Genomic DNA, 23361 nt, shown 5'->3' with positions numbered 1-23361 from the left:
ATAATAAAACAAATCTTGAGAAGAGAGACGAGACGTGACTTTCTCAGTGAAACACTTTTATGTCTGATTCTGACTGATTCTTTATTCTGTTTGGAATCACCACTGTACTGCTAGGGAAAGGTATTTACTCTCTATATATAAAAAATCCTAAGCCTAAAAGTGCAACGATTTTGTGCAACGATTTTATGTGACTTTTTATGTCACGTATTTTGTCACGCTTTAAATCGAGCTTATTTTAAAACCTCCATGTATATGTTTGGTATCATTCTTTTCAGAATTTATTGAACTTTAAAGTGATGTTGTTAGATTTTCAGATTCTTATTCTGTTTTTAAATTATGAACTAAAAAATATCAAGAACTCATGTCCCACGAGACGAGACTTTGTGCCAAGAGATTTAACCATGCCCAGGGCCAGAAATAAAAGACAAAGAGTAGATGACAAAGTAGAACGTCGTAAAGAATTAAAAAACATTGGCGCGATACACATGCAGAGCAGGTTAGAGATAATGAAAGTATGAAAATTCGAAAGTCTCAAAAAAATAATAGTAAAGATCGCATTAGCGCAAACAAACGGAAATTATTACTGGTGAAATAACGGAACAGCGAAAAGAGATCGAATATATTGTTCAGATTTAAACTTTACGTCGGAGACTTGTAGATCGTTTAATTTGTGTTGCCATCAGGGAAAAGTTGTGTTTCTTCCAAATGAAGAGGCGTATCCGTGAGAATTAAAATTTTTGTTGTTTGATAAAGGTGAATTCCCGGGAGAGAAAATTTCAAGGCCCACAAGACAAGACTTTATGCAAAGAGATTTGGAAAAGTCCTGCCCACACCTAAAGCATTTACAAGCACGCACACGGTTCAATAATTTCTCATTTGTGTGAATGCTATTGTCAGACACAGTTCATGTAGAGAGAAAGAAATGATATTCACTCGTGGGCAGTTATACGTTATGTTGTCACGATGTAATTCCAAACACGGAATCAAAAATGAGTGCGATATTGACAAAAAGGTAAAAGCGAAAAGAGATCCAATAGATGGACAAGGGTGATATGACAGAAGTATGTAGATATTGTATGGCTTTAAACTTTAAGTCGGAGACTTGTAGATCGTCTAATTCGAGTTGCCATCAGTGAAAAATAGTGTTTCTTCCCAATGAAGAGGCGTATCCGCAAGAATTACAAGTTTTGTTGTTTGGTGAAAGTGAAATCCGCATACGCGAGCGGCAGAGACGCGAAGTTGCTGCCGTGTAGCATAGGCCAGGGGGTTGGTGAGCGAAACGCCCCCTAGATTTTTAAAAATCACAAACTGAAATTTCTCATTTCTTTGCTGTGGTACCTCAAATTGTGCTTAGGCCAATCCTGTTTGCTTTAATTTTCCTTGAGATGTGTCTAGAACTTGATTGGAGTCCACCCGTGGCAAATTAAATTGACTAATCTTTGTTTAGAAAAGCACACCCCACATTTCCCACAACTGACACTGCATGTCAGGACAAAAAACAAGCCATGAAGACAAAGGAACTCTCTGCAGACCTCAGCAATCAACCTGTTGTGAGGCATGGATCAGGGCAAGGGTAAAAAACCATTTCTAAAACTTTGAGTGCTCCCAGGAGTGTGGTGGTCTCAATAATTGTGAAATGGAAAAACTTTACAACCACCAGAGCTCTTCCTGGAGTTGGCCATCTGACCAAAATGAGTAAACAGGCAAGAAGGGGTTTGGTCTCAGACGTAACCAAGAACCCAATGGTCACTGTATCAGACTTCAGAAGTTCCCTGCTGAGCTGGGATAACCTTTTGGAAAGGACGATCATCTCAGCAGCACTCCAACCATCAGGCACGTAATAACTCTCACAAGGAGTTTGCCAAATGGCATGAGGAAAAGTTTCTCATGTTTGATGAAGCAAAAATGGAACTCTTTTGAGAGAACTCCAAGCACTAAATCTGGCAAAGAACAGGCACTGGTCATCACCTGCCTAATACCATCCCTATGGTGAAGCATGATGTTAGCAACATCATGCTATGGGGGTGCTTTTTAGTGGCAGGTACAGGGAAACTGGTCAGAATTGAGGAAAGGATGAATAGAGTGAAAATACTGAGAGGTCCTTGAGGAAAACCTGCTATAGCATGCAGACAGCCTCAGATTAGGGTGACAGTTTACCTTTCAGTACGATGACCTGAAACCTACTTCCAAGACAATGCTGGACCGGCTTCTGGACAAGTGTCTGAGAGTTATTAAGTGGCTCAGCCAAAGTCCAGACTTAAACCCCTTAGAACATGTGTGGAGAGACCTGAAGATGGTGTGGAGCTTGACAGAACCTGCCAGGAAGAATAGGATAAATACCCAAAACCAAGGTGTGCAAAGCTGATAGAGAATAGCTGAAGAAACCAGAAAGCTGTAACTGCTGCCAAAGGGGCTTCTACAAAGTACAGTACAGAATTAAGTACTGAATACTTATATGAATGAGAGATTTCAGTTTTTGATTTTTAATAAATTTGTAAACCTTTCTGAAAACATGCTTTCACTTTCTTATTATAGGTTTTTCAGTGTAGACTAATGGGCAAAAATGGCATATTTATTCATTTGATCTACACCACATTTAAGTGTGCAAGAAGTGAAGGGGTCTAAATAATTTTGGAATCTGCTTAATATTATTTAGTAATCAGCAGAAATTGCAAATACAGATTTCAGATTACTTAGCTTGAGGAATGCTATAGATGTCTGGTTACACGGAGGCTGAGCTCCTATATTATCAGGCTAACTTTTCTTCTACAAAGCTATCAGGCTGTCTTTCTTCCTTCACTCTTCGGAAATTGATTTTGGCAATGCTCAAATAGCTCTACATAATCAAAGCGTACAATTCACTAGAGGTATGTGGGTGATATTCATAAAATGCTGTTAGAAGAACATCACAAATTAAAACAATGTGTGTTGGAGCAGTGCTACTGTGCATGTGGGCTTGGAGAAAAAGCACAGCAGCAACTAAAGCTATTGTCTGAATGATTTTAATTGGCTATACGCTGCCAGAAACGAATTATGGCAGAAGCGTAAGAAAATACCATACCCTACAAGGAAATCTGTGTTTCAAAGTTATTGCACAACTCGTAATAAAGACAGAAGTGGCAGCGGTGCCACTAACAAACTAGACACCTTCTCTTTAGCAGCTTGTCTGGTCTCGTCATCCATCCAGGTCACATCTTTAAGGCTATCTTCAAATGCTGTTTTTATTTCAGAGATCATATCTTCGGCCTGTTTCAAAGACAAGGGAAGCAAAGAAATGTCAGTAAAATAAAACTATCCAACTTAAGTGTTTCTAATAATAATACTACTACTACTACTAATAATAATAATATATCTAAATGTGTTTTTTTTTAATTCTGCTTTAGCTTTTTGGATTCAAGTTCTTGTTTTGCTTGTCTCAAGTTCTTGTTCAGATCTACATTTGTGATTCACTTGTCTTTCGATCTCACTGTACCTTTATCCTTTGGGAACTTATTATTGTTATTCACTGCTCATATATGATTCATTGCTTGTTTTTCTTTCGAACTTTTTAGATTGTCCATTCAAACAACCAACATCAGCAACCTTTTAGTCATAGCCATTTAATGCACTATATTGTTTTTTATGCACTTTGAAATATGCCTACGTCAGATGTGAGCAATTTCAAAAGTGGAAAAAAAAATATATAATTGCTACTACCTAGGATTCTCTCCAGTTATAGCTTTATTGTTTTTATGCACTTTTTGATATGCCTGCGTCAGATGAGACCAAATTTAAAAGGGAAACCATGAATAGACCTGACTTGTTTTTCAATACATTCATCTGTGTTGGTTTGAAATTTGTTATTACCTGCTGCTGAAAATGTCTGGCCCAGCTAAATTTCTTGGTTTGAAAATCTGGCCCAATTGAATCTGCAATTGAATAGTCTCGCTCTAGTGTATCACTCCATTAATCACTTAGCTAGTGTTCATTGTGCTCTCCTTTAGAATTTTGACTTTTGGTTTTTGGAGGTCTTTGGCCATTTAATGTTTTACCTGGCTAAGTTTGTTCTTTTCTCCTTCTCTTTTCCTTTCTTTTGGGTTTCACTTTCTATATGTTCTATCCATCCATCCTTTATCCAACCCACTATATCCTAACTACAGGGTCACGGGGGTCTGCTGGAGCCAATCCCAGCATATATGTTCTATTCCTTTTTAATTTTGCTCCGGGCTCAGTGAAAAGAGAGAGAAGAGTAAGAAATCAAAGACTGTGTTTTATTCTGGTTTCATCTTTGGATTGTTTATGGGAATTTTATGTCATGGACTGTCACTGATATTATGGATTATGTCTTTATTGGCGCTCTTTTAGCACTGCACTTTTGACACTTTGTTTGATTTTTTATTAAAACACTAAGTCATGCTGCACCAATGCCTTACTGACTAAGCGTGTCCTCATTTGAAACTATTAGAAACCTGAAACAGTTTAAATAACTCAATAAGTAGTCAGACTTATACAGTAAATGATGTGAGCAGCCGGATTAAATATTGTCACACCAATAACATCACCCAAAACTGTGCAAAGCTAAAGGGGACAGCATTTAGCAGCCGCTACGTCTCATATGTAGAATTCACTACCTTACTACATTAAGGAGACTCTTTCAATTGAACTGTGTGGCAGACGGCCAGGGACCTTGCCCCACTGGGATGCCTTGAGAAGGGAAGGACCGGAAGAGGGGCCATATCTGCGCTGGTGTGCAAGAGGGCAGCACCCCTGGATGGTTCCAGAGCCATGGACTGCAGCACTTCTGCCACACCAGGAAGTGCTGCCGGAAGAGGAGCCAGGTATGCCCGGAGTGCTTACGGGTGCAAGGGCGGCACTTCTGCCACACAAGGAGGTGCTGCCGGGAGATCATAAGGGAGCACCTGGAGCACATCCGGGTGTGCCATAAAAGGGGCCGCCTCACTCCATTCAGGAAGCCGGAGTCGGGTGGAAGAGAGGAGAGAGTTGGAGAGAGGAGTGGAGGCTGCTGGAAAAGAGAATTAAAGAAAGGACTGTGAGTGATTGGTGCACTGTGATGTGTGTACAGCGCAGAAAATAATAAACATGTCTGTTTCGGACATTGGTTGTCTTGGTGTCTGTCTGTGTCGAGGCTGATCTTCCACAACTGTTTAAAACTACAATGAAAAAATAAAGGCAATGATTCACACTTAATATTTTCAATCTGAACCAATATAACTCTTTTTAGCTTATTGATCCCACAATTTTTAACTTGAGGCAAATCATTTTAGAGTGATTGGGTGCAATTCACTTGTTTTATAATGAAGTAAATCTATTTTTTAAGTTGTTCTTCTTTTTTGGCAGTTGGAAAGCCATCACGCTGGAAAGTTCGACCAGAAGAATATACAAACGACCCCTCAAACACAGCACACGAACAACCTAAAATATTAGGTTAACTGTTACGTTTATTCCTTCCACCATAGCTTACTTTGGTACAAACACATTTTTTTACTTTGATTGAGATCTGAAACCAAATATTTCAAGCTACAACACTTAATGACTAATCTTAAGTTGTTTGAAAGAGAAAATGTACGTTGAATGAACAACATCAATGTTATACTTTTTTCAGTGTAGATTGAAGACACGTTTCTATTCTCTGGCTTTCTGTGACCTTCCCTCTTCTTAGTTCATTTGTATGGTTCAGTTTACTGCTAGCTGTATTGTGTTTTATTGCATTTTATTCTATGTATTTTATGTTTATTGTATGTTTTAATGTAAAGCATTTAGGCTACATAATTACCAATTGTTGTTTTCAATTTGCTCTATAACTAAATCGACGTTGACATTAACACTCACTAGAAACCTGAAACATTTTACCTCTTTGAGGGCTGAATATTTTTTTCCAAAAAATGCAGTTTTCTGAAAAGCAACCAAAGCAAGGGTCTCGCACATAAATGAACCTAAAATATAATTTGCTGGGTGTTGTGGCTGCCAGTTCATAGTCTCTTGTGGCTTGAGACTCTCACAGGCAGCATGGCGGCTGGCAGGAATGCGTGGCTGGCTGGCTGGCAGGCCGTCTTCATGTGACGGTGGTGAGGATGGCAGCAGCAGCAGTCGCAGTCACAGTGCGGCGCAATCAGGTTTTCACCTCGTGTCCTTATGAGTGGCGGTCGTCATCTACGTGTTTGGCACCATGATTAGCTGGAGATCAATTAGCTGATGCCGGTACCTCACTTTCGTTTTCGATCTCGATCTCCAGATCACTTGCATGAGAATCGGAGTCCAACGGGTCAGAGTCCAATTCAACGATAAAATACAAAATGTTGTTTGCTTTGTGCATTCGCTTCGAACTCTCACCACATGTCGTTGTTTGCTCTTCACTACTCCCACAAGCGCATGGAAATCTCCGTCAAACCCATGAAGCTGACTTTCCTTCTAGTAAAGAGAGTTGAACTAAAACGTGATGGGGGGTTTTGTCACCATTTTCAGAAGGACAAAAGTCGACATCCGCCCTGAAAGAGTTAAATAGCTCTAGCAGTAGTCAGACTTGAACAGGGAATGTAGCGAGTAGCCAGATTAATGCTCCAATGACATCCGTGAATGTGACTTCTAGTGGCTGTTAATCAGTAACCTGCAGTCACGCCAGCGCACAAAATGGTGATGCCCGTAACATAAAGAAAATGTCATTGCAGTAAAATAAAAATAAACAAGACTGAATTTATATTGTGCCATAACACTGATCCATAACACATATAACTGCACACTAATTTAAATCATCATATTCAGTGTAGCCAACATTTAAAGTTGTGATCTGTTAAGTTTATTTCATTGTATCTGATTTTATTCAGTGGTAGCGCTGCTGCCTCGCAGTTAGGAGACCCCGGTTCGCTTTCCGGGTCCACCCTGTGTGTAGTTTGCATGTTCTCCCCGTGTCTGCGTGGGTTTCCTCCCACAGTCCAAAGACATGCAGGTTAGGTGCATTGGCAATACTAAATTGTCCCTAGTGTGTGTGTGTGTGGATGTGTGTGTGTGTGTGTGTGTGTGTGTGTGCCCTGCGGTGGGCTGGCGCCCTGCCTGGGATTTGTTTTTGCCTTGTGCCTTGTGTTGGCTGGGATTGGCTCTGGCAGACCCCCGTGACCCTGTGTTAGGATATAGGGGGTTGGATAATGACTGACTGACTGATTTTATTCATCTGAAACAGAAACTGGACACATTCTGACAGAAAGGCACAAGAGGCAAGCTGACTGACAGAGGAGGCAGATTTGCTAGGTTACCAATATGACAAAAAGATAAGCAATAAACAACTGTTCACTGTCAAGGTAGGATATTCAGGGAAGTTCACTTTCTGGTTTAAAGTAGCTGTTCCATTTTCTATGAGTGATAAATGAGCAAACCAGAATGTACCCACCCATGTTGGGAGCTTGCATGATTGTGTTTTCAGACTCTTGAAGTGTAGGAAATGTGTAAATGCTTAGACATTGCCCAGAAGAGCAGAGCTCACCTACGGACGGATGGAAGTCATCACTCCTGGCCGTGCCTAGGAAAACATACTTTCCCACACTCTATCTCGAACTTGGACAAGCGCCGATTACAGGAAACCCTGACTGTATCATGCTTTGGCCAAGTAGATCTCCTTCAAGTATTATATTCTTGCGAGTGTTAAGCCAATAATAAACACAAGCTAGTATCATTTTTCTTTAGTGTTACTGATTCTTTGTTCTGTTTGGAATCACCACTGTACTGCTAGGGAAAGGTATTTACTCTCTCTATATATAAAATCCTAAGCCTAAAAGTGCAACGATTTTGTGCAACGATTTTATGTGACTTTTTATGTCGCGTTTTTTGTCACGCTTTAAATCGGGCTTATTTTAAATCCTACATGTATATGTTTGGTATCATTCTTTTCAGAATTTATTGAACTTTAAAGTGATGTTGTTAGATTTTCAGATTCTTATTCTGTTTTTAAATTATGAACTAAAAAATATCAAGAACTCATGTCCCACGAGACGAGACTTTGTGCCAAAAGATTTAACCATGCCCGGGACTGGAAATAAAAGACAAAGAGTAGGACTGCTGCTGTACAGGCTTTTAAATGTTTGAAGCACCGCGCGAGATGCAGATCACATGGCACGGCAGCAGCAAGCCAGCAGATAATCGAGCAAAGAGGAGTTAAAAAAAAAAACTATTTGTTTCCCATTGTAGCGACAGAGACGTGAAGTGGCTAGCGCATATCGCAGGTCAGGGGGGTTGGCGAGCAAAGCAATGGCTGCAACCTCTAACAAACCTCTTTCAAGGGTGCTTGCACCCCCTGCTGGATACATTCAGAAATATGCACAAAGATCAAAGAATTGTATAAAAAAAATGTGCTGAAGTCAGGAACATTATATACAGACACAAACGGACAACATCTGCCTTTCCTCCAGGCTCTTTACCTCTCTCTTACTAAGTAGAGCACGGGTGTCGAACTCCAGTCCTGGAGGGCCTCAGTGGCTGCAGGTTTTCATTCTATAATGGCATCTTCTTCAATAATGACCAGTTTTTCCTGCTAATTAACTTCTTTTGCTTTAGTTTCCATTAACTTGACTGAGGCCCCTTAGTTGTCTCTTTTTTCTTAATTAGCAGCCAAACAATAATGAGACACAAAACAAGCCGCCACATGGCCAGCTCACCTGTGCCCATCACACAATATGTGGAAGTAAAGAAAGATGAAGTTCTCAGTAAGGTTGATCTCTCAGGCCACCAAAACATTTTGACGGTGTTCTTAGAAAAAACAGAAAAATCAATTTTGGAAATGTCTGCTGTGGCATTAAATAACAGGTTTAATTAACAGCAAGAATCGGCTTCTCATTAAGAGATTAGTTGGAGTGAAATTGGTTAGAGTTTGAAATCCCAATTTAGCTGGTCGTCTGTTGGCTCTTTCACATCTCATTTCTGTTTGGTTGTCATTTAACGAAGAGAGGAATCAAATCAGAGGACTGAATCCTTAAAAACAAGGCTATTAAAATGAAGGGAAAAAGGAGTTAATTAGCAGTGAAAACTGCTCGCTGATTAGGAAAAGGATCAGAATGAAAACCTGCAGCCACTGCGGCCCACCAGGCCCGGAGTTCGACACCCCTGACGTAGAGAGTCTGTCGGGTCACGTGACACCCGGCAAACCAGGGAAATCACCTCCTGGGTGTTTCAGGGGATTTTACTTGCAGATGAACATGCATTATTAGGTCTACCCTAACTTACTGCCTTTTGTTTCACTACATTGGCTTGCAGGGTTGATCTATCGCTTGTATGATTCTTTCTCTTTTTGGAAGGTTTTCTTTGGGGATATCCTCCTCTCTTTTCTTTTTCATCTTGGTTGCGCCTTTTCCTTTGGTAACTTCTTGCCAGCTGGGATTTCTGTCACAATTAACCGTTGTTATGTACAAATACATACACTATGACTTGTTTCACTATAGTAATATTCTCTGTTTTCAAATGAGGCCAAATGTATTTTCCTGAAAGGAAAAATTGTCAAGAAAGAGATCAATGTAAACTTGGCACAGGTCTGAGGAGAGCGGGAATAACAAACGGTGGCTGTTCGGCAGTGTGCTTCCCCACGCTCTGCTGTTGGTCTAGAAGAAGCTTTAATGAATTTTGCAAACGTACTCTTGGCTTTCTGTTATAATTAAAAACAGATGCTGCCTAGACTTTGCAAGCTTGTGTCTGCAGTATAGGATGTGGAAAACACCTCTGCAATGCATATGGTGAGATTTTACGTTTTTTTTTTACTATCGACAACTTACTGAAATCCAACTCCTCATTATTAATTTCACCAATTATTTTCAATTTTAGGATGTAAACCTTTTCCAGATGCCTTTTTTGTCATTTGTTACTGCTTGCCGAAGCCTTGTATAATATCCTGTAAACTTGAAATGACCTCTTTAACTGCCTGTAGTTACTACGGTTCAGATGTTTTCTAATATGTGGTCTGCTATGAACAGCTCAACATTAACAGCCCCCCATCCAGACTTGGCAAAAAAAAAGAATACTTTCAGTTTCTATTTTTTAAGACTTCATCATAAACCTGTGACATCCTGTTTTGTGCTTGCTGCTTACAGAAAACTTTCAAGCTTATTGGGAAATTAAAATCAACTGGGGAAGGAAATGAATGTATCAAGATCTTTTAATTTACTGGCCATTTTTACCTCAGGTCTCCCAGATAGTTTTTTCTGCTCTTATCATTACACAAATATTTCAATTCAAACCAAAATGTATGTATTGTAATAGACGGCCGGGGACCATGCCCCACCGGGAGGCCTGGAGAAGCCAGGGATTGGTAGAGGGGCAATTCCTACCCCGGGATGCAAGAGGGCAGCCCTCTGGGATTGCATGGGAACCACGGAACTGGGCAGGTCAACCCTGTGGGGACCCTTGGCCACCGCCAGGGGGCGCCTGGATGGTTCCAGAGCCATGGGATGCAGCACTGCCGCCACACCAGGAAGTGCTGCCGAAACAGGAACCAGGCACACCCGGAGTGCTTCCTGGTGTGGCGGAAGTGCTACAGGAAGCTCATCAGGGAGCACCTGCAGCACATCCGGGTGCATTATAAAAGGGACGGCCTCACTTCATTCAGGGAGCAGGAATCGGGAGGAAGAGGACAGAGCTTGCGGAAGTGAAGTGAAGTGAAGTGAAGTGAAGTGAAGTGAAGTGAAATGAAGGTGATGGCGAATTTAAATGATTTTAGCATAAGCCTGCAACATATAAAAATGTGTAAAAGTGAGGGCGTCTGAATATTTTCTGAATACACTGTCAATAGCAGCGGTGTTTTTATATAAGCACACCACACTAAAAATGAGGTTGTTATTTTGGTTTGTTATCACTCCCTTTGTCTATTGTCCATTATACGTTTCCACTGAAAGTTCCTAAGTGAGCACTCCTCACGATTGTTGGGCTGTATGTCGTCTACTAAAAAAGCTCACTGCAATGGAAGGTGTGTTTTTAAAGGATTACAAGCAGGGTGACAAATGTTGTGACATATGAAACCCCTGTAAATGACAGATAGAAAATTTACTGCATGATAAACTCCATAACATTTTCGTTTGTTGTTTCATTTGCTTTCATATAAAATTAATATTTTTATATAGGCTAATGGGTGGCGCAGTGGGTAGCGCTGCTGCCTCGCAGTTAGGAGACCCAGGTTGACTTCCCGAGTCCTCCCTGCGTGGAGTTTGCATGTTCTCCCCATGTCTGCGTGGGTTTCCTCCCACAGTCCAAAGACATGCAGGTTAGGTGCACTGGCGATTCTAAATTGTCCCTAGTGTGTGTGGGTGTGTGTGTGTGCATGCCCTGCGGTGGGCTGGCGCCCTGCCCGGGGTTTGTTTCCTGCCTGGCGCCCTAGTGTGTTGGCTGGGATTGGCTCCAGCAGACCCCCGTGACCCTGTAGTTTGGATATAGTGGGTTGGATAATGGATGGATGGATAGAGGCTAATAACTTTTGTGCTTTGCACCCTCCCCAACGATAACCTATCATCTATGGGTTGAAAGCTTTAGATTTGTCAAAAATGTCAATCTCCAGTTTTCGACAGATCTCGATGTTTTAGGGACCCCTGATACTGAAAACATCAATAGCTCGATGATGGGTGTGTGTCACAGTTTCTTGAGGACGATCTACAGCTAAAACAGCTGGACGGAAAAATACCAAACTCGAAACTTAAGCCTGTTATGAGATGACGATGTGCTGATTAGTTTTTGAGCCAAATCATGCAAGAGAAAGAGGCACTCGAGAGCAGGGGTCTCCAACCCCAGTCCTGGAGAGCTACTGTGGCTGCAGGCTTTCATTCTAACTCTTTTCTTAATTGGTGAGCAGATTTTGCTGCTAATTAACCCTTTGCCTTAATTTTAATTGATGCACAACTTCAAGCTCAGGCCCCTTAATTATTTATTTTTTCCTTAATTAGCACCCAAACAATATTAAGACACAAAATGTACCAACACATAAACAACAACCTGCGTCCATCACACAATAACTGAAAATAAAGAAAGGTGAAGGCCTCAGTAATGTTGATCTGCGCAGGTCCATAAATCATTTTGACAGCGCTCTTAAAAACGAAAATCAACAGTTTTGAAAATGTCTGAGTGCCATGGAATTAAATAACGGGTTTAATTAGCAACGAGAATTGGCTTCAAATTAAGAAACTTAATGAAGTGAAGTTAATTGGAGTTTGAGGCCCAAAACTTAGTTGCTCATCTGTTGGCTCACTTCACATCAAATTTATGTTTAGGTGCCGTTTAAGGAAAAAACAATCAATTCAGTAGTCAGAGTCTCAAGAAAAGTCACTTAAAATAAAGGTAAATAATTAATTAGCAGCATAAACTGGTCACTAAATAAGAAAAGAGTTAAGAGTGAAAACCTACAGCCACGGTAGCTCTCCAGGACTGGAGTTGGAGACCCCTGTTCTAGATGAAACCTCAAATATCGTAATTCTGCACTTAATTATGAATTCTTCTCGTCAATTGCCATCGTAGTGACCTGTTTTATCAGAAAGGTCAGTATCAGAATGGTAAATAATTACTGAAATCTTATGGAATAGTTCAGGTAACTTGGTTCCGAGGGTGCAGAGCCTACTGATGCCAACGTCCAAATTTTAACTTTTAATGGCCTTGACTTGCTCGCAAATTCATAGTTCAGTCATAAAATTCTTGCAATTTGTGAGCCAAAACAATTGTTTGTTCTCTGTTCATGTAGTAAGCATGCACAATACTGCTGTTTCTGTTTTCTGTTAATTTCAGTGAATTGTATTTTAATCCATTCTTGTTTCTCATAGTGCCACAGAGTGCTAACGCATTTCATGCTGATTGGCCATGTAAATAAAAATTTCACTCTATACATGACTACTACTTTAATGAATAATTGATTGAATCCCACCTTTTCACAACTTTTAAATCTCCATTAATAGTAAGGCTGGTTTGAACACTTTTCTCAATGTTTATTTAATTGTGCCTTTAAGTGCAGACTTCTTTTATCGTATCAGGTATGATGGAGGGACCTACTATTTTCTTGCTGTCTTCGGCAAATGTGGCCTTCACAAACATGGCTCCCAGTGCAAAACCAAGGGCACTGTCTGTATCACTAACACATAACTTCCATCGAGGGGTACAGCTCTGAAATGTTAAAGAGAAGACAATAATCATTAGTTGTCAGTCATAGCCATTACTGAAAAGTAATTACCGGTTGTCACAAAGCTGAGACATACTCAAAGAAAGGTTTGGGGCAGCCACCCGTATAATCTCGAAACCTGGCTGCAAAATTGTTCTTTTCACAGAAATACAGCACTGATGTGTATATAACGAGTCCAAGACAAGACTGAGGGAAAGGGGAGAAAGGGCAGGCTTTTAAAGGGGAAGACAGGAAGTGAGGTTATGGGAATCGGGCACGTGTTCGTCATTGGATCAGGCCCGGACGTGACATCAGGGGGGCCGGCGCCGGTTAGTTCTGTCTCCATTGGTTCGGTCCCGGAAGTGATGTCACGAGAGCCAGGTGGAGTCTCCCAGGGATGGTCTACAGGGAAGTGAGAAAAAGAGTCAGTGCACTCTGCCACAGCCCGGCCTGTCTCAGAACTGCCGTCACTCAAGCCCTTTAGCTGCCTCCCATGCGCACGTGTGTGACACGGTATACGTGGGAGGTGTAACATTCTGAGTTAAGGTTGGGCGATTTGGCCTAAAATCAAAATCTCGATTAAATGAACATTTTAACTCGATTATGATTAATGAACGATTATTTTATTTATTTTTTTGCCCTCATAGTTTTTGTACAGTAAATATGCTCACATATTACAAGTGAGAGATTTTTGAATGAAAGGTGCATTACTTGATTTTAAAATAATTGAAGGAAACACACTATTATCTGTGATTATTTATTGAACATCAATGTTGAGCAACTGAAATTAAAGCACACATTGCCTAAAACGAACAGTCACTTTGTTCTTATAAAAAAAGTAAAAATAAATAACTTGCACTTTTGGAAACAAAATTAATTATTTTCAATAATTATTGAATTAATATTTTTTTAATATTCAAAAATTATTTATTTTTAATATGTTTTTCTTATTAAAAGTAGAAAATAAGCAGTATCTCTTCTAAATAAAATAACTCTTATATATCCTGTAAATAATATTTTAAACAGTGCATTTCTTGCATCTTCTGTAAACAAATATTTTAATGTGCGATGTATCAATGTAAACAACAGATTGTTGTAATGAAAATCGAACTCTCTAAACACTGTTGCATGAGGTGATCTTAGCGATCTTGTCATGTCACTATATGAACATGAATTTACTCTAAGTTCTTACTAAGAAACACGAGCATGTTGACCTTTTCAGGTTTCAGGCAGGACCTGAGGCATGTAACAATGTTTCTGCCCGAACTGAAAACCCGCTCTGATGGGGAGCTAGTAGCTGGTATGCAGAGATACTTTTTTGCCATCTTACTTAAAGTGGCAAAGTGTACATGATGCTTCCTCCACCAGTCCAGTTGATTTGCCTCACTATCCAGCATGGGGGACACCAAATAGCTGCTCATCTCTGCACCGTTGTCTGTCGTAATGGCTGAAAGTTTTTCTTCCGCGAGGTCCCATTCAGAAAGCATATCTTTCAGACCTTGCGCAATCATATCTGCCGTGTGATCGGCTGGAAAATATCTTCAATGTAGTGCAAAGTAAGGCTCAAGAATGGGTTTCTCCAGTTTTGATGTCACTACACTGGTTGCCTGTGTCATTCAGGATTGACTTTAAAATACTGCTTATGGTTTATAAAGCCTTAAATAATCTCGCTCCATCTTATATATCGGAATGCCTGACACGTTATATTCCAAATCGTAACCTTAGATCTTCAAATGAGTGTCTCCTTATAATTCCAAAAGCTAAACTTAAAAGAAGTGGTGAGGCGGCCTTCTGCTGCTATGCACCTAAAATCTGGAATAGCCTGCCGATAGGAATTCGCCAGGCAAATACAGTGGAGCAATTTAAAACACTGCTGAAAACACATTACTTTAACATGGCCTTTTTATAACTTCACTTTAACATAATCCTGATACTCTGTATGTTCAATTCTTCATAATAACTATTCATGGTGGCTCTAAAATCCGTACTGACCCCTACTCTCTCTTCTGTTTCTTTTTCCGGTTTCTTTGTGGTGGCGGCCTGCGCCACCACCACCTACTCAAAGCATCATGATGCTCCAACAATGATGGACTGAAAGCCAGAAGTCTACGTGACCATCATCATCAGGTCCTTCCATGAAAATATGATGATTTATGTTAGGTAGAATGCCCAGAGGGGACTGGGCGGTCTCTTGGTCTGGAACCCCTACAGATTTTTTTTTTCTCCAGCTTTTGGAGTTTTTTGTTTTTCTGTCCACCCTGGCCATCGGACCTTACTCTTATTCTATGTTAATTAATGTTGACTTATGTTTATTTTTTATTGTGTCTTCTATTTTTCTATTCATTTTGTAAAGCACTTTGAGCTACATTTTTTTGTATGAATATGTGCTATATAAATAAATGTTGATTGATTGATTGATTGAACATTTTTCAGTTCAGCAGCTACATTTTTACAACATGTCTTGTACATGTCTGGCAGCGCAGTTTTAGAAAAATGTGATCGCGATGGCACAGTGTATCTTCTGTCGAGAGTTTTAACGAGGTGTTTAAACCCACTTCGCTCCACTGTAGCCAAGGGAGTCATATCCTTTGCGATGTAATAACAAATAGCGTCAGTTATTTCTTTCCATCTTCTTGAACTCTTCTCATACTGTGTGGCATTTGTGAACATTAGTGTTATCGACATCTGCTTTGCGGAGGCACTTGTTGCTGGGCGCTTGTCAGTCTCTTTTTGTTTTTTTTGAGCCATGCACTGTTCATATTCAGTAACGTGATTGTGCTTCAAGTGTTGAAACAAATTGGTGGTGTTATCTTTGGGTGTCGAAACTGTTTTTCTACAGTGTCTACATCTGACTTCATTTTGTTCGATGTCATCCTTACTGAAGCCAAAATGTGTCCAAACGACAGAGACTGTGTTTTTCTTTGGTACAAGCTGCTCTTGTTGCTCAGTTGTGTCAGTGTTTAAGCTCTCCATGCTTGACATGTCGGCGGAATAACGTAACGTAACGGAGCAGGGTCACGTGATTCCACACGCAGTAGTGTTTTTAAAGGGAATGTAATCGAAATAATCGACCTGGAAAAATTTGATCGATTATAGGTTCTGAATGTCGATTTCGATTACTTTTCGATTAAACGTCCAGCCCTATTCTGAGTTTTCCTATTGTGACTACCAGGGGAATTTCGAGCTGACCCCAAACACAGAATGACCCAGACACACCACTGTAATCTAGTAACAAGGGATTTAATAAAGGAACAAAGTTCTAAGAGAGGTAAGAGGACAGAGGATCATATTCATATATAAAAGAAAACAACAAACACTAAGCCATCTGGGGCCTGACTCCATTACGTACAACACCTTGTCATCTGCCAGTCTTCCTCCACATTGTTCTTTCTTTCACCATTAATATTATCCTCCTCTTCCCTCTTCACCTTTTTGTCAGACAGACCCTTGTCTCCGACTCACTCCTGAATCTAGGCTCACCTCGCTAAAGGCGTGCGGTTCCTTTCGAAGGGAAGCATAAGACCTCTTCTGAGGTCATGGCTAATTGGCAAGCCTTTGGTCTGGAGTCATTTGTGAGCTCTTAGAAGGATGATGCAGCCATCTTCTTAAAGTGCTTGGTGCACATACACTGCTGGCCACGAAAATTGCAACACTGGTTCAAATCATCATACTGCTCAGAAACAGACAGGATGGCTAGGTCATGGTGGGGAGTGAAAATGATGTGTAAATGATGTGGGTATAAAGAATACCTGCAAAAAGAGCCTCATTGACTGACTGAGAAACAGTCAGGGACCCAACATGCTTCATGAAAGAGAACAACAGGAATACATCCAGGTCTTGAGTGACTGAGAATTGTGAAAGTGTATTAAGGCAGATTATCCAGATTTTAGCTCATGTTGGATGGAATGCAAGCACAGTGATGACAGTATAGCATCGGTGGGTAGAGGAGGGTCATATCCACCCAAATAAGGGCTTTGGATTAACAAACAGGAAGAAAGTTATCACACATGCACACCAGTGATTGACTGTACAGCCACATCTCAGACCCTAGTCCACGAGCTGGGTTCTTCCCACATCACAGCACTATTCAATGCCGTTTGCAGTAGCTCCTCTTGCTTGTCATCTATTGACTTGGATGTCCCTGACTCCTGACCACAGGCATCTGCGACTGTAAGCATGCTCAGAACATCATCAATAGCAGGATTATTGGCATCACAATGTGTTTTTGGATAAGCCTCAGTTCAATTTACTGCACTATGATGGACGGATCTGTGTTTGGAAGCACCATAGTTCTGAAGGCATCATTTGGCAGTGCTATATGGGCCCAGCACAAGGTCTTATAGTGTGGGCTACTATTGAGTTTCACCCCTTTTCCCAACTTATATCCTGTTCTGTTATCTTGACCAATAAGCGATACATCACAGAGGTGTTGCAGGATTAGGTGGTATGCTATCGGCAGAAGTTTCCTGGTCCCATATTTAAATAGGACAATGCTCAACTACATGTGGTATTATGTGCCACTTCCTCTGTCCCACATGTTAACTAGTTATGTCCCCTATTCACACTTCTAAGATATGGTTGGACAGTGACTGGCATTAAAGAGACCACCAGTGGTTACCCCAGATGAACTTTAGGCACATATAGAGGCTGCATGTCATGCAACTCCATAAATACACATCCAGAATCTCATATTGTCAATCCCAAGCCAAGTGCAAGGGATCATTTCTATGTGTGGCAGATACAAACAAAACTGATTTTTGTGTGTTTCACACACAAGGCTGAGTTGTCCTTCTAATCATGAATGCCATGCATTATAAATAACCTGCTGTCACACACGTGTGCATAAGTGGAAGCTAAAGGGCTCGAAAGAAGGTTATTCCATGCCAAACAAGGGGATGGCACAGTGTGCTACTCCTTTCTCTCTTTCTTTAGTAGACCAACTATGGGAAATTCCGCCCAGGCCTGACGACGTTACTTTCAGTTCTGGTCCCCGAATACACCAGTCCCGGTTTCGGTCCCAATGACAACACTTCCGGTTCTGGTGACATCACTTCCGGCTCCGGACCCTCTGATACCACTTCCTTTGAAGACGCCATTTTTGGTTGCAAGTCACTTCTGTTTTGGGCTCAAGTCCAAACCTTTTTCTTTTCCAACCTACCAATCTTCAAGCATACAGGGTGGCCACCCCAAACCTTTTTGTGGTGTCTCTGGCTTCATTTCACACTGCCAAATAAATATGGCTTGATATCTCATGCCTTTCTCGGTGCTGCAATTTTAATGGCCACTAGTGTACTGTATTTGGACCAAAGCTGCAGACTCCTGCTACTTCTGAGTGACCTACAGGATGAAACTTTTTTTGACCTCCTCTAAGCACCTTTAATAACTCATCTAGGAGGGGACCTCCAGCTCCCTGACAACCCAGTGGCCCCCCACCAACCAATGGTCAAGACCAGCATCCATATAAGCGGAGAAAAAACCATTGCAGTTCTCTACTGCCCTTCCTACTGTATTAAAGAAAACAGCTGTCAAAAATATAAATGTAAAAATGAATGTACAGTATGTGTGAGGCCAACTCTACTCATATCATTTCTTCTATTAGTTTTCTACCTATTTACTTTTGTTAGGAGTCAATTAACTATACAGGTAAAAGCAAGAACAATGAAAATGAAATGTGTCCATTTAGACCAGGGGTGTCCAACTCCGGTCCAGGTGGGCTGCAGGTTTTCATTCGAACCCTCTTTTTAATTAGTGAGCAGTTTTTGCTGCTGATTCACATGTTTTCCTTTAGTTTTAGCTGACGTGACTCCGACCCCTTAGTTGTTTCTTTTTTTCTTAAAAAGCAGCCAAACAATAATGAGACACAAAACAAGCCGCCACATGACCAGATCACCTGAAAATAAAGAAAGGTGAAGGTCTCGGTCATGTTGGTCTGCTCAGGTCACCTTGACGATGGTCTTAGAAAAAACAGAAAATCAACAGTCTGCTGTGGCAGAAAGAGAACAGCAACAAGTCATGATATTCAATAACGGCTTTAATTAACAGCACGAATTGGTTTCTCATGAAGAAACTGGTTGGGGTTTGAAGCCTCGACTTAGCTGGTCATCTGTCGGCTCATTTCACATCTCATTTCTATTTGGCTGCCATTTAATGAAGAAACAAATCAATTCAGAGGACTGAATTAACGGAGTTAATTAGCAGTGAAAACTGCTCACTGATTAGGAAAAGGGTTAGAATGAAAATCTGCAGCCACTGCGGCTCACCCGGACCAGAGTTGGACACCCCAGATTTAGACATAGAGCACTCCAGACACCAGTACACCGAATATCTGTTACAAACTCGGTACACCTAACTCAGTGATCTCACCTTCTTAGTTCCATACATGACCTCCAAAAACCTCTCCTCTGCATCCTGAAATCGCTGGTCAAGGCTGGATGCTGTTTTACGTACCACTGTTAAAATCATGTAGTTGTTGAGGATGCTGTAAATAGAGTTAAGGATGAAAACAAGGTACTTTATCACAAGATATATTGGGAAGTAAAGGTTATATGAGAAATGTATATGGGCTGACCTTTTATCAGTGCTATTAATGAGATCAGAGACTTTCTGAAGATACTCCTTGGCGTACACCACGACTAGCTCAGAGTCATTCAGCTCAATGGGTGCAAACATAACTGAGAGAAGGGGCATCCATTCCACAGCAGGAGCAAGAGTCTGGAAGACAGATTGAAAAACAACCGTTACACCACTGTGGCTGAACGATCAGAAATATTATCAAACTAGATGTGATGTACTATTTCCAAACAAATAAAAGCTTATTATAAGAACAACTCTTTTACAAAGAACGGATAGCAAATTCAAACCATTTTTGAACACTTAATTCTGGAAGAAAATCAACTCAAGTCAAATTAAGGGCCTGTAATAGGGAGGAATATTTTATAATAACATAATTACACATAAAGGTGAAGATGGAAGATACATCCTACGGATGCTCTGGCACGCATCACCAAAGATGTTTTCCTAGGTTCATAGGGTGTTTTGGGTCTCGCTCAGGTGACCCAGTCGGGGTTGTGTTCCAGCAGCATTAAGCCACAGCTCACCCCTCTCTTAATCCACAGCCCCCTGGGAATGGGAAGCTCATTCTGCTGCCTCTGTTGCAGACCTGATGGTTGTGCTTCTGAGCGGTCCACTCATGCCAAGTAGACTCTGTAGAGAGCGGCTGGCGTAGCTTCTACACTCTACTTCCACTGGATTCCACTCCCGACAATCCTCCAGAATCCCTAGTACATGGCCAGCTTCCTCTCAAAAGTCTCATCTATACAATCTTCCCAGGGCACAGTGAAATCTACCAGGGTAAGCTGTTTTGAGGCCCCGGACAGAATGACAATGTCTGGTCACAATGGTGTTGTCATGATATGTACCAGAAACTTAAGCTGCTTGCCCAGATCTACCATCATCTGCCAGTCATGTACTGTTTCAAAAGTAGACCTGAAGTAGCTCTAGGCTGCAGTTTCAGCTGCTCTCCTGCCTTGACGAATATAATCTTCTTCCTGGGGAGACAGTGGGGCCTGCTTATTGATATGCCTGAGGATTCACCCTCAGCAACTGGTCATGGTGCCACCAGTAGTTATCCTCCCCTAGGGCCTTTGGACAGCTGCTCAGGATGTGTCTGAGTGTCCCTGTCCCAGAACAGAGTGGACAGGAAGGTGTGTCATCTTTGTCCCACAGCTGGAGGTTTGCAGGGCTAGGTAAGATGTTATACACAGCTTGAATTGGGAATTGGATGTGCTGGGGCCCTGCTCGCCAGCCTTCGTTCCATTGCACTCTCCCATCTCATCCAAGCTCCCTACTGCATCCTGCCTGCTATCCTGCTGGTATTTTCCTCATCCATTGCTGCTCACACCTCCTCCTGGACAAGCAGTCACCTCTACTTGCCCTGGACCTTGTTGTATTGAGGCAATGGATGGCCAATCCTGTTGTTCCTATTGACACTGTCATCACCACAGCCTTGTGCCTCAGCCTCAATTCAGCCATCTCCAGCACTTCTTTCTGCCTGAGGGGACTGGACGGTCTCATGGTCTGGAATCCCTGCAGATTTTATTTTTTTCTCCAGCCGTCTGGAGTATTTTTTTTGTTTTTTCTGTCCTCCCTGGCCATCGGACCTTACTCTTATTCTATGTTAATTAATGTTGACTTATTGTGCTCTCACTTTGTCATTACAGGTTATTGAGTGTACTGATCAGCAAAAACAGGCAATTCATCCATTTAAAGTTAAATCTACAACACAATAAATAGTGCAGAACGTGATGGGGTCTGAACACTATCTGAATCCACTGTACATAAAGAAATAAGCAACAAAATTTGTGACAAATCAAATTTATGCTCAAATATCATTATGCTATTTATATATTGTCACATTTCAAAATACTTATTTGCATATGTTTTTGTATACTTAATTATTCTTGAAATATTGCTCCATATTTTTAAACTATAAGCCACCATCTCTGAGCCATGGCTTTAAATCCGCAGACTGGAAGAATGTCGACTCAATGTGAACAAATGAAGCAGAACAAAAAAACGACTGAATGTGAGCCGTGAGATCACGTGAGACAAACCACAGAGAAAGAACGACCTTTGGCACACATTCAGGCATGGATTTTTTTTTACCCTGCAGCTTAACATGTTCAGTAGGGTGAGTGGGGGTCCAAGGGAATAATTATTGTAGTGAGCAGCTGAGATTTATTTAGATTTTGTAAGGAGTATTTAACAGAGTTGGTTCATGTAAATCCTTACTAATCTTTTGACGTTACTAGGACAAAACCAAATCTACAACCACAAAATATAACATAATTCAAAACAAGTCATTTTTAACTATTTTTTTATTTTATTTGTTTGACTGCCAAGTTTCTCACAAAGTTATTCCTTTTGTTGGTCAAAATTCAAACGCTTCCCTGTACGTTGCAGTGCAGTCATGCCCGTGTCAAGTGTCACATACATGTGCACCAAATTGCAGCATCCATGGCCACAAAATTGAGATGCCAAATAAAAAAACGAGAACCTCAACATCTGGGAATTGCTCTCAGTCACCAAGCTTGTGGATGATTGGTTATCTGGTGGCTAGTGATGATGGGAACTTATCCTCGCTGTTGCCTTTCTTCTTCAGTCCAGCTCTAGACTGCCCCATTTTAGTCACTTTCTCCATTTATATTTATTATTGTTCCTCATTGGGCTGGTGATATGTATAAGTGTATGTGTGTGTGTGTATGGGATTATTTTATTATCTTGCAGCGGATCATCTTTTTCCATATCTTGTTCTGTTACCCCCATCACCTGCATGTCCTCTCTCACCCCATCCTTCTCTTAGGCCTTCCTCTGTTCCTCTGGCCTAGCATCCTTCTCCCAATATACCCAGCATCTCTCCTCTGCACATGTCCAAACCAACGCAATCTCGCCTCTCTGACTTTGTCTCCTATCCGTTCAACTTGAGCTGACCCTCTAATGTCCTCATTTCTAATCCTGTCCATCCTTGTCACACCCAATGCAAATCTTAACATCTTTAACTCTACCACCTCCAGCTCTGTCTCCTGCTTTCTGGTCAGTGCCACCATCTCCAATCCTTACAATATAACATAGCTGGTCCTACTACCATCCTGTAGACCTTCCCTTTCACTCTTGCTGATACCTGTCTGTCTCATGACACTCTTCTCCAACCATTCCACCCTGCCTGCACTCTATTTTTCACCTCTCTTCCACAATCCCCATTACTCTGTACTGTTGATCCCAAGTATTTAAACTCATCCACCTTCGCCAACTCTACTCCCTGAATCCCCACCATTCCACTGACCTCTCTCTCATTCACACACATGTATTCTGTCGTGGTGGTCCTACTGACCTTCATTCCTCTCCTCTCTAGAGCATATTTCCCGGCCACAGGGGATGCACAAACCAGTGTCTTTCTTCAATTGGTCCCAATCCCTGATAAATGGGGAGGGTTACCTCAGGAAGGGCATCCGGTGTAAAATTTTGCTAGATCAATATGCGGACAACAATACAGATTTCATTATCTTGCACATTGTTAACGTTAAGTTTTAATTATTTTATTCAAACAAATCTGGATGAACTAAATTTACTGGACTTTAATTACTAGCATTTCCCAGGCATTGCAAGCATTCTTTCTTGTACTTTCATCCTTTATTGCACCAGTAATTTATAACCTTAGTGCGTCTTGTTTAATTGGTTTACAACTTAATGGGTGAGAGAAA

The 23361-nt window shown here is 41.1% G+C and overlaps 1 protein-coding gene across 4 annotated transcripts in view; it reads right to left on the bottom strand.

Moving 5' to 3' along the window:
* Positions 1-23361, bottom strand: part of ece1 (endothelin converting enzyme 1) — a 336078-nt gene that overhangs the window by 34508 nt on the left and 278209 nt on the right. For all 4 annotated transcript variants that reach the window (XM_039755712.1, XM_039755711.1, XM_039755709.1 and 1 more), the window contains 4 exons: positions 19671-19813; positions 19466-19580; positions 12997-13107; positions 3148-3246 (listed from right to left, as the gene is read on the bottom strand). In XM_039755712.1, coding sequence (XP_039611646.1) covers positions 3148-3246; positions 12997-13107; positions 19466-19580; positions 19671-19813 — 468 coding nt within the window. The remainder of the gene's footprint in view (positions 1-3147; positions 3247-12996; positions 13108-19465; positions 19581-19670; positions 19814-23361) is intronic.

This window comes from Polypterus senegalus, chromosome 6 (assembly GCF_016835505.1).
Source record: "Polypterus senegalus isolate Bchr_013 chromosome 6, ASM1683550v1, whole genome shotgun sequence".
NCBI classification, from domain to species: Eukaryota; Metazoa; Chordata; class Cladistia; order Polypteriformes; family Polypteridae; genus Polypterus; species Polypterus senegalus.
Note: the sequence above shows the minus strand (reverse complement) of the source record. Positions and strands in the feature narration are given on the sequence as shown.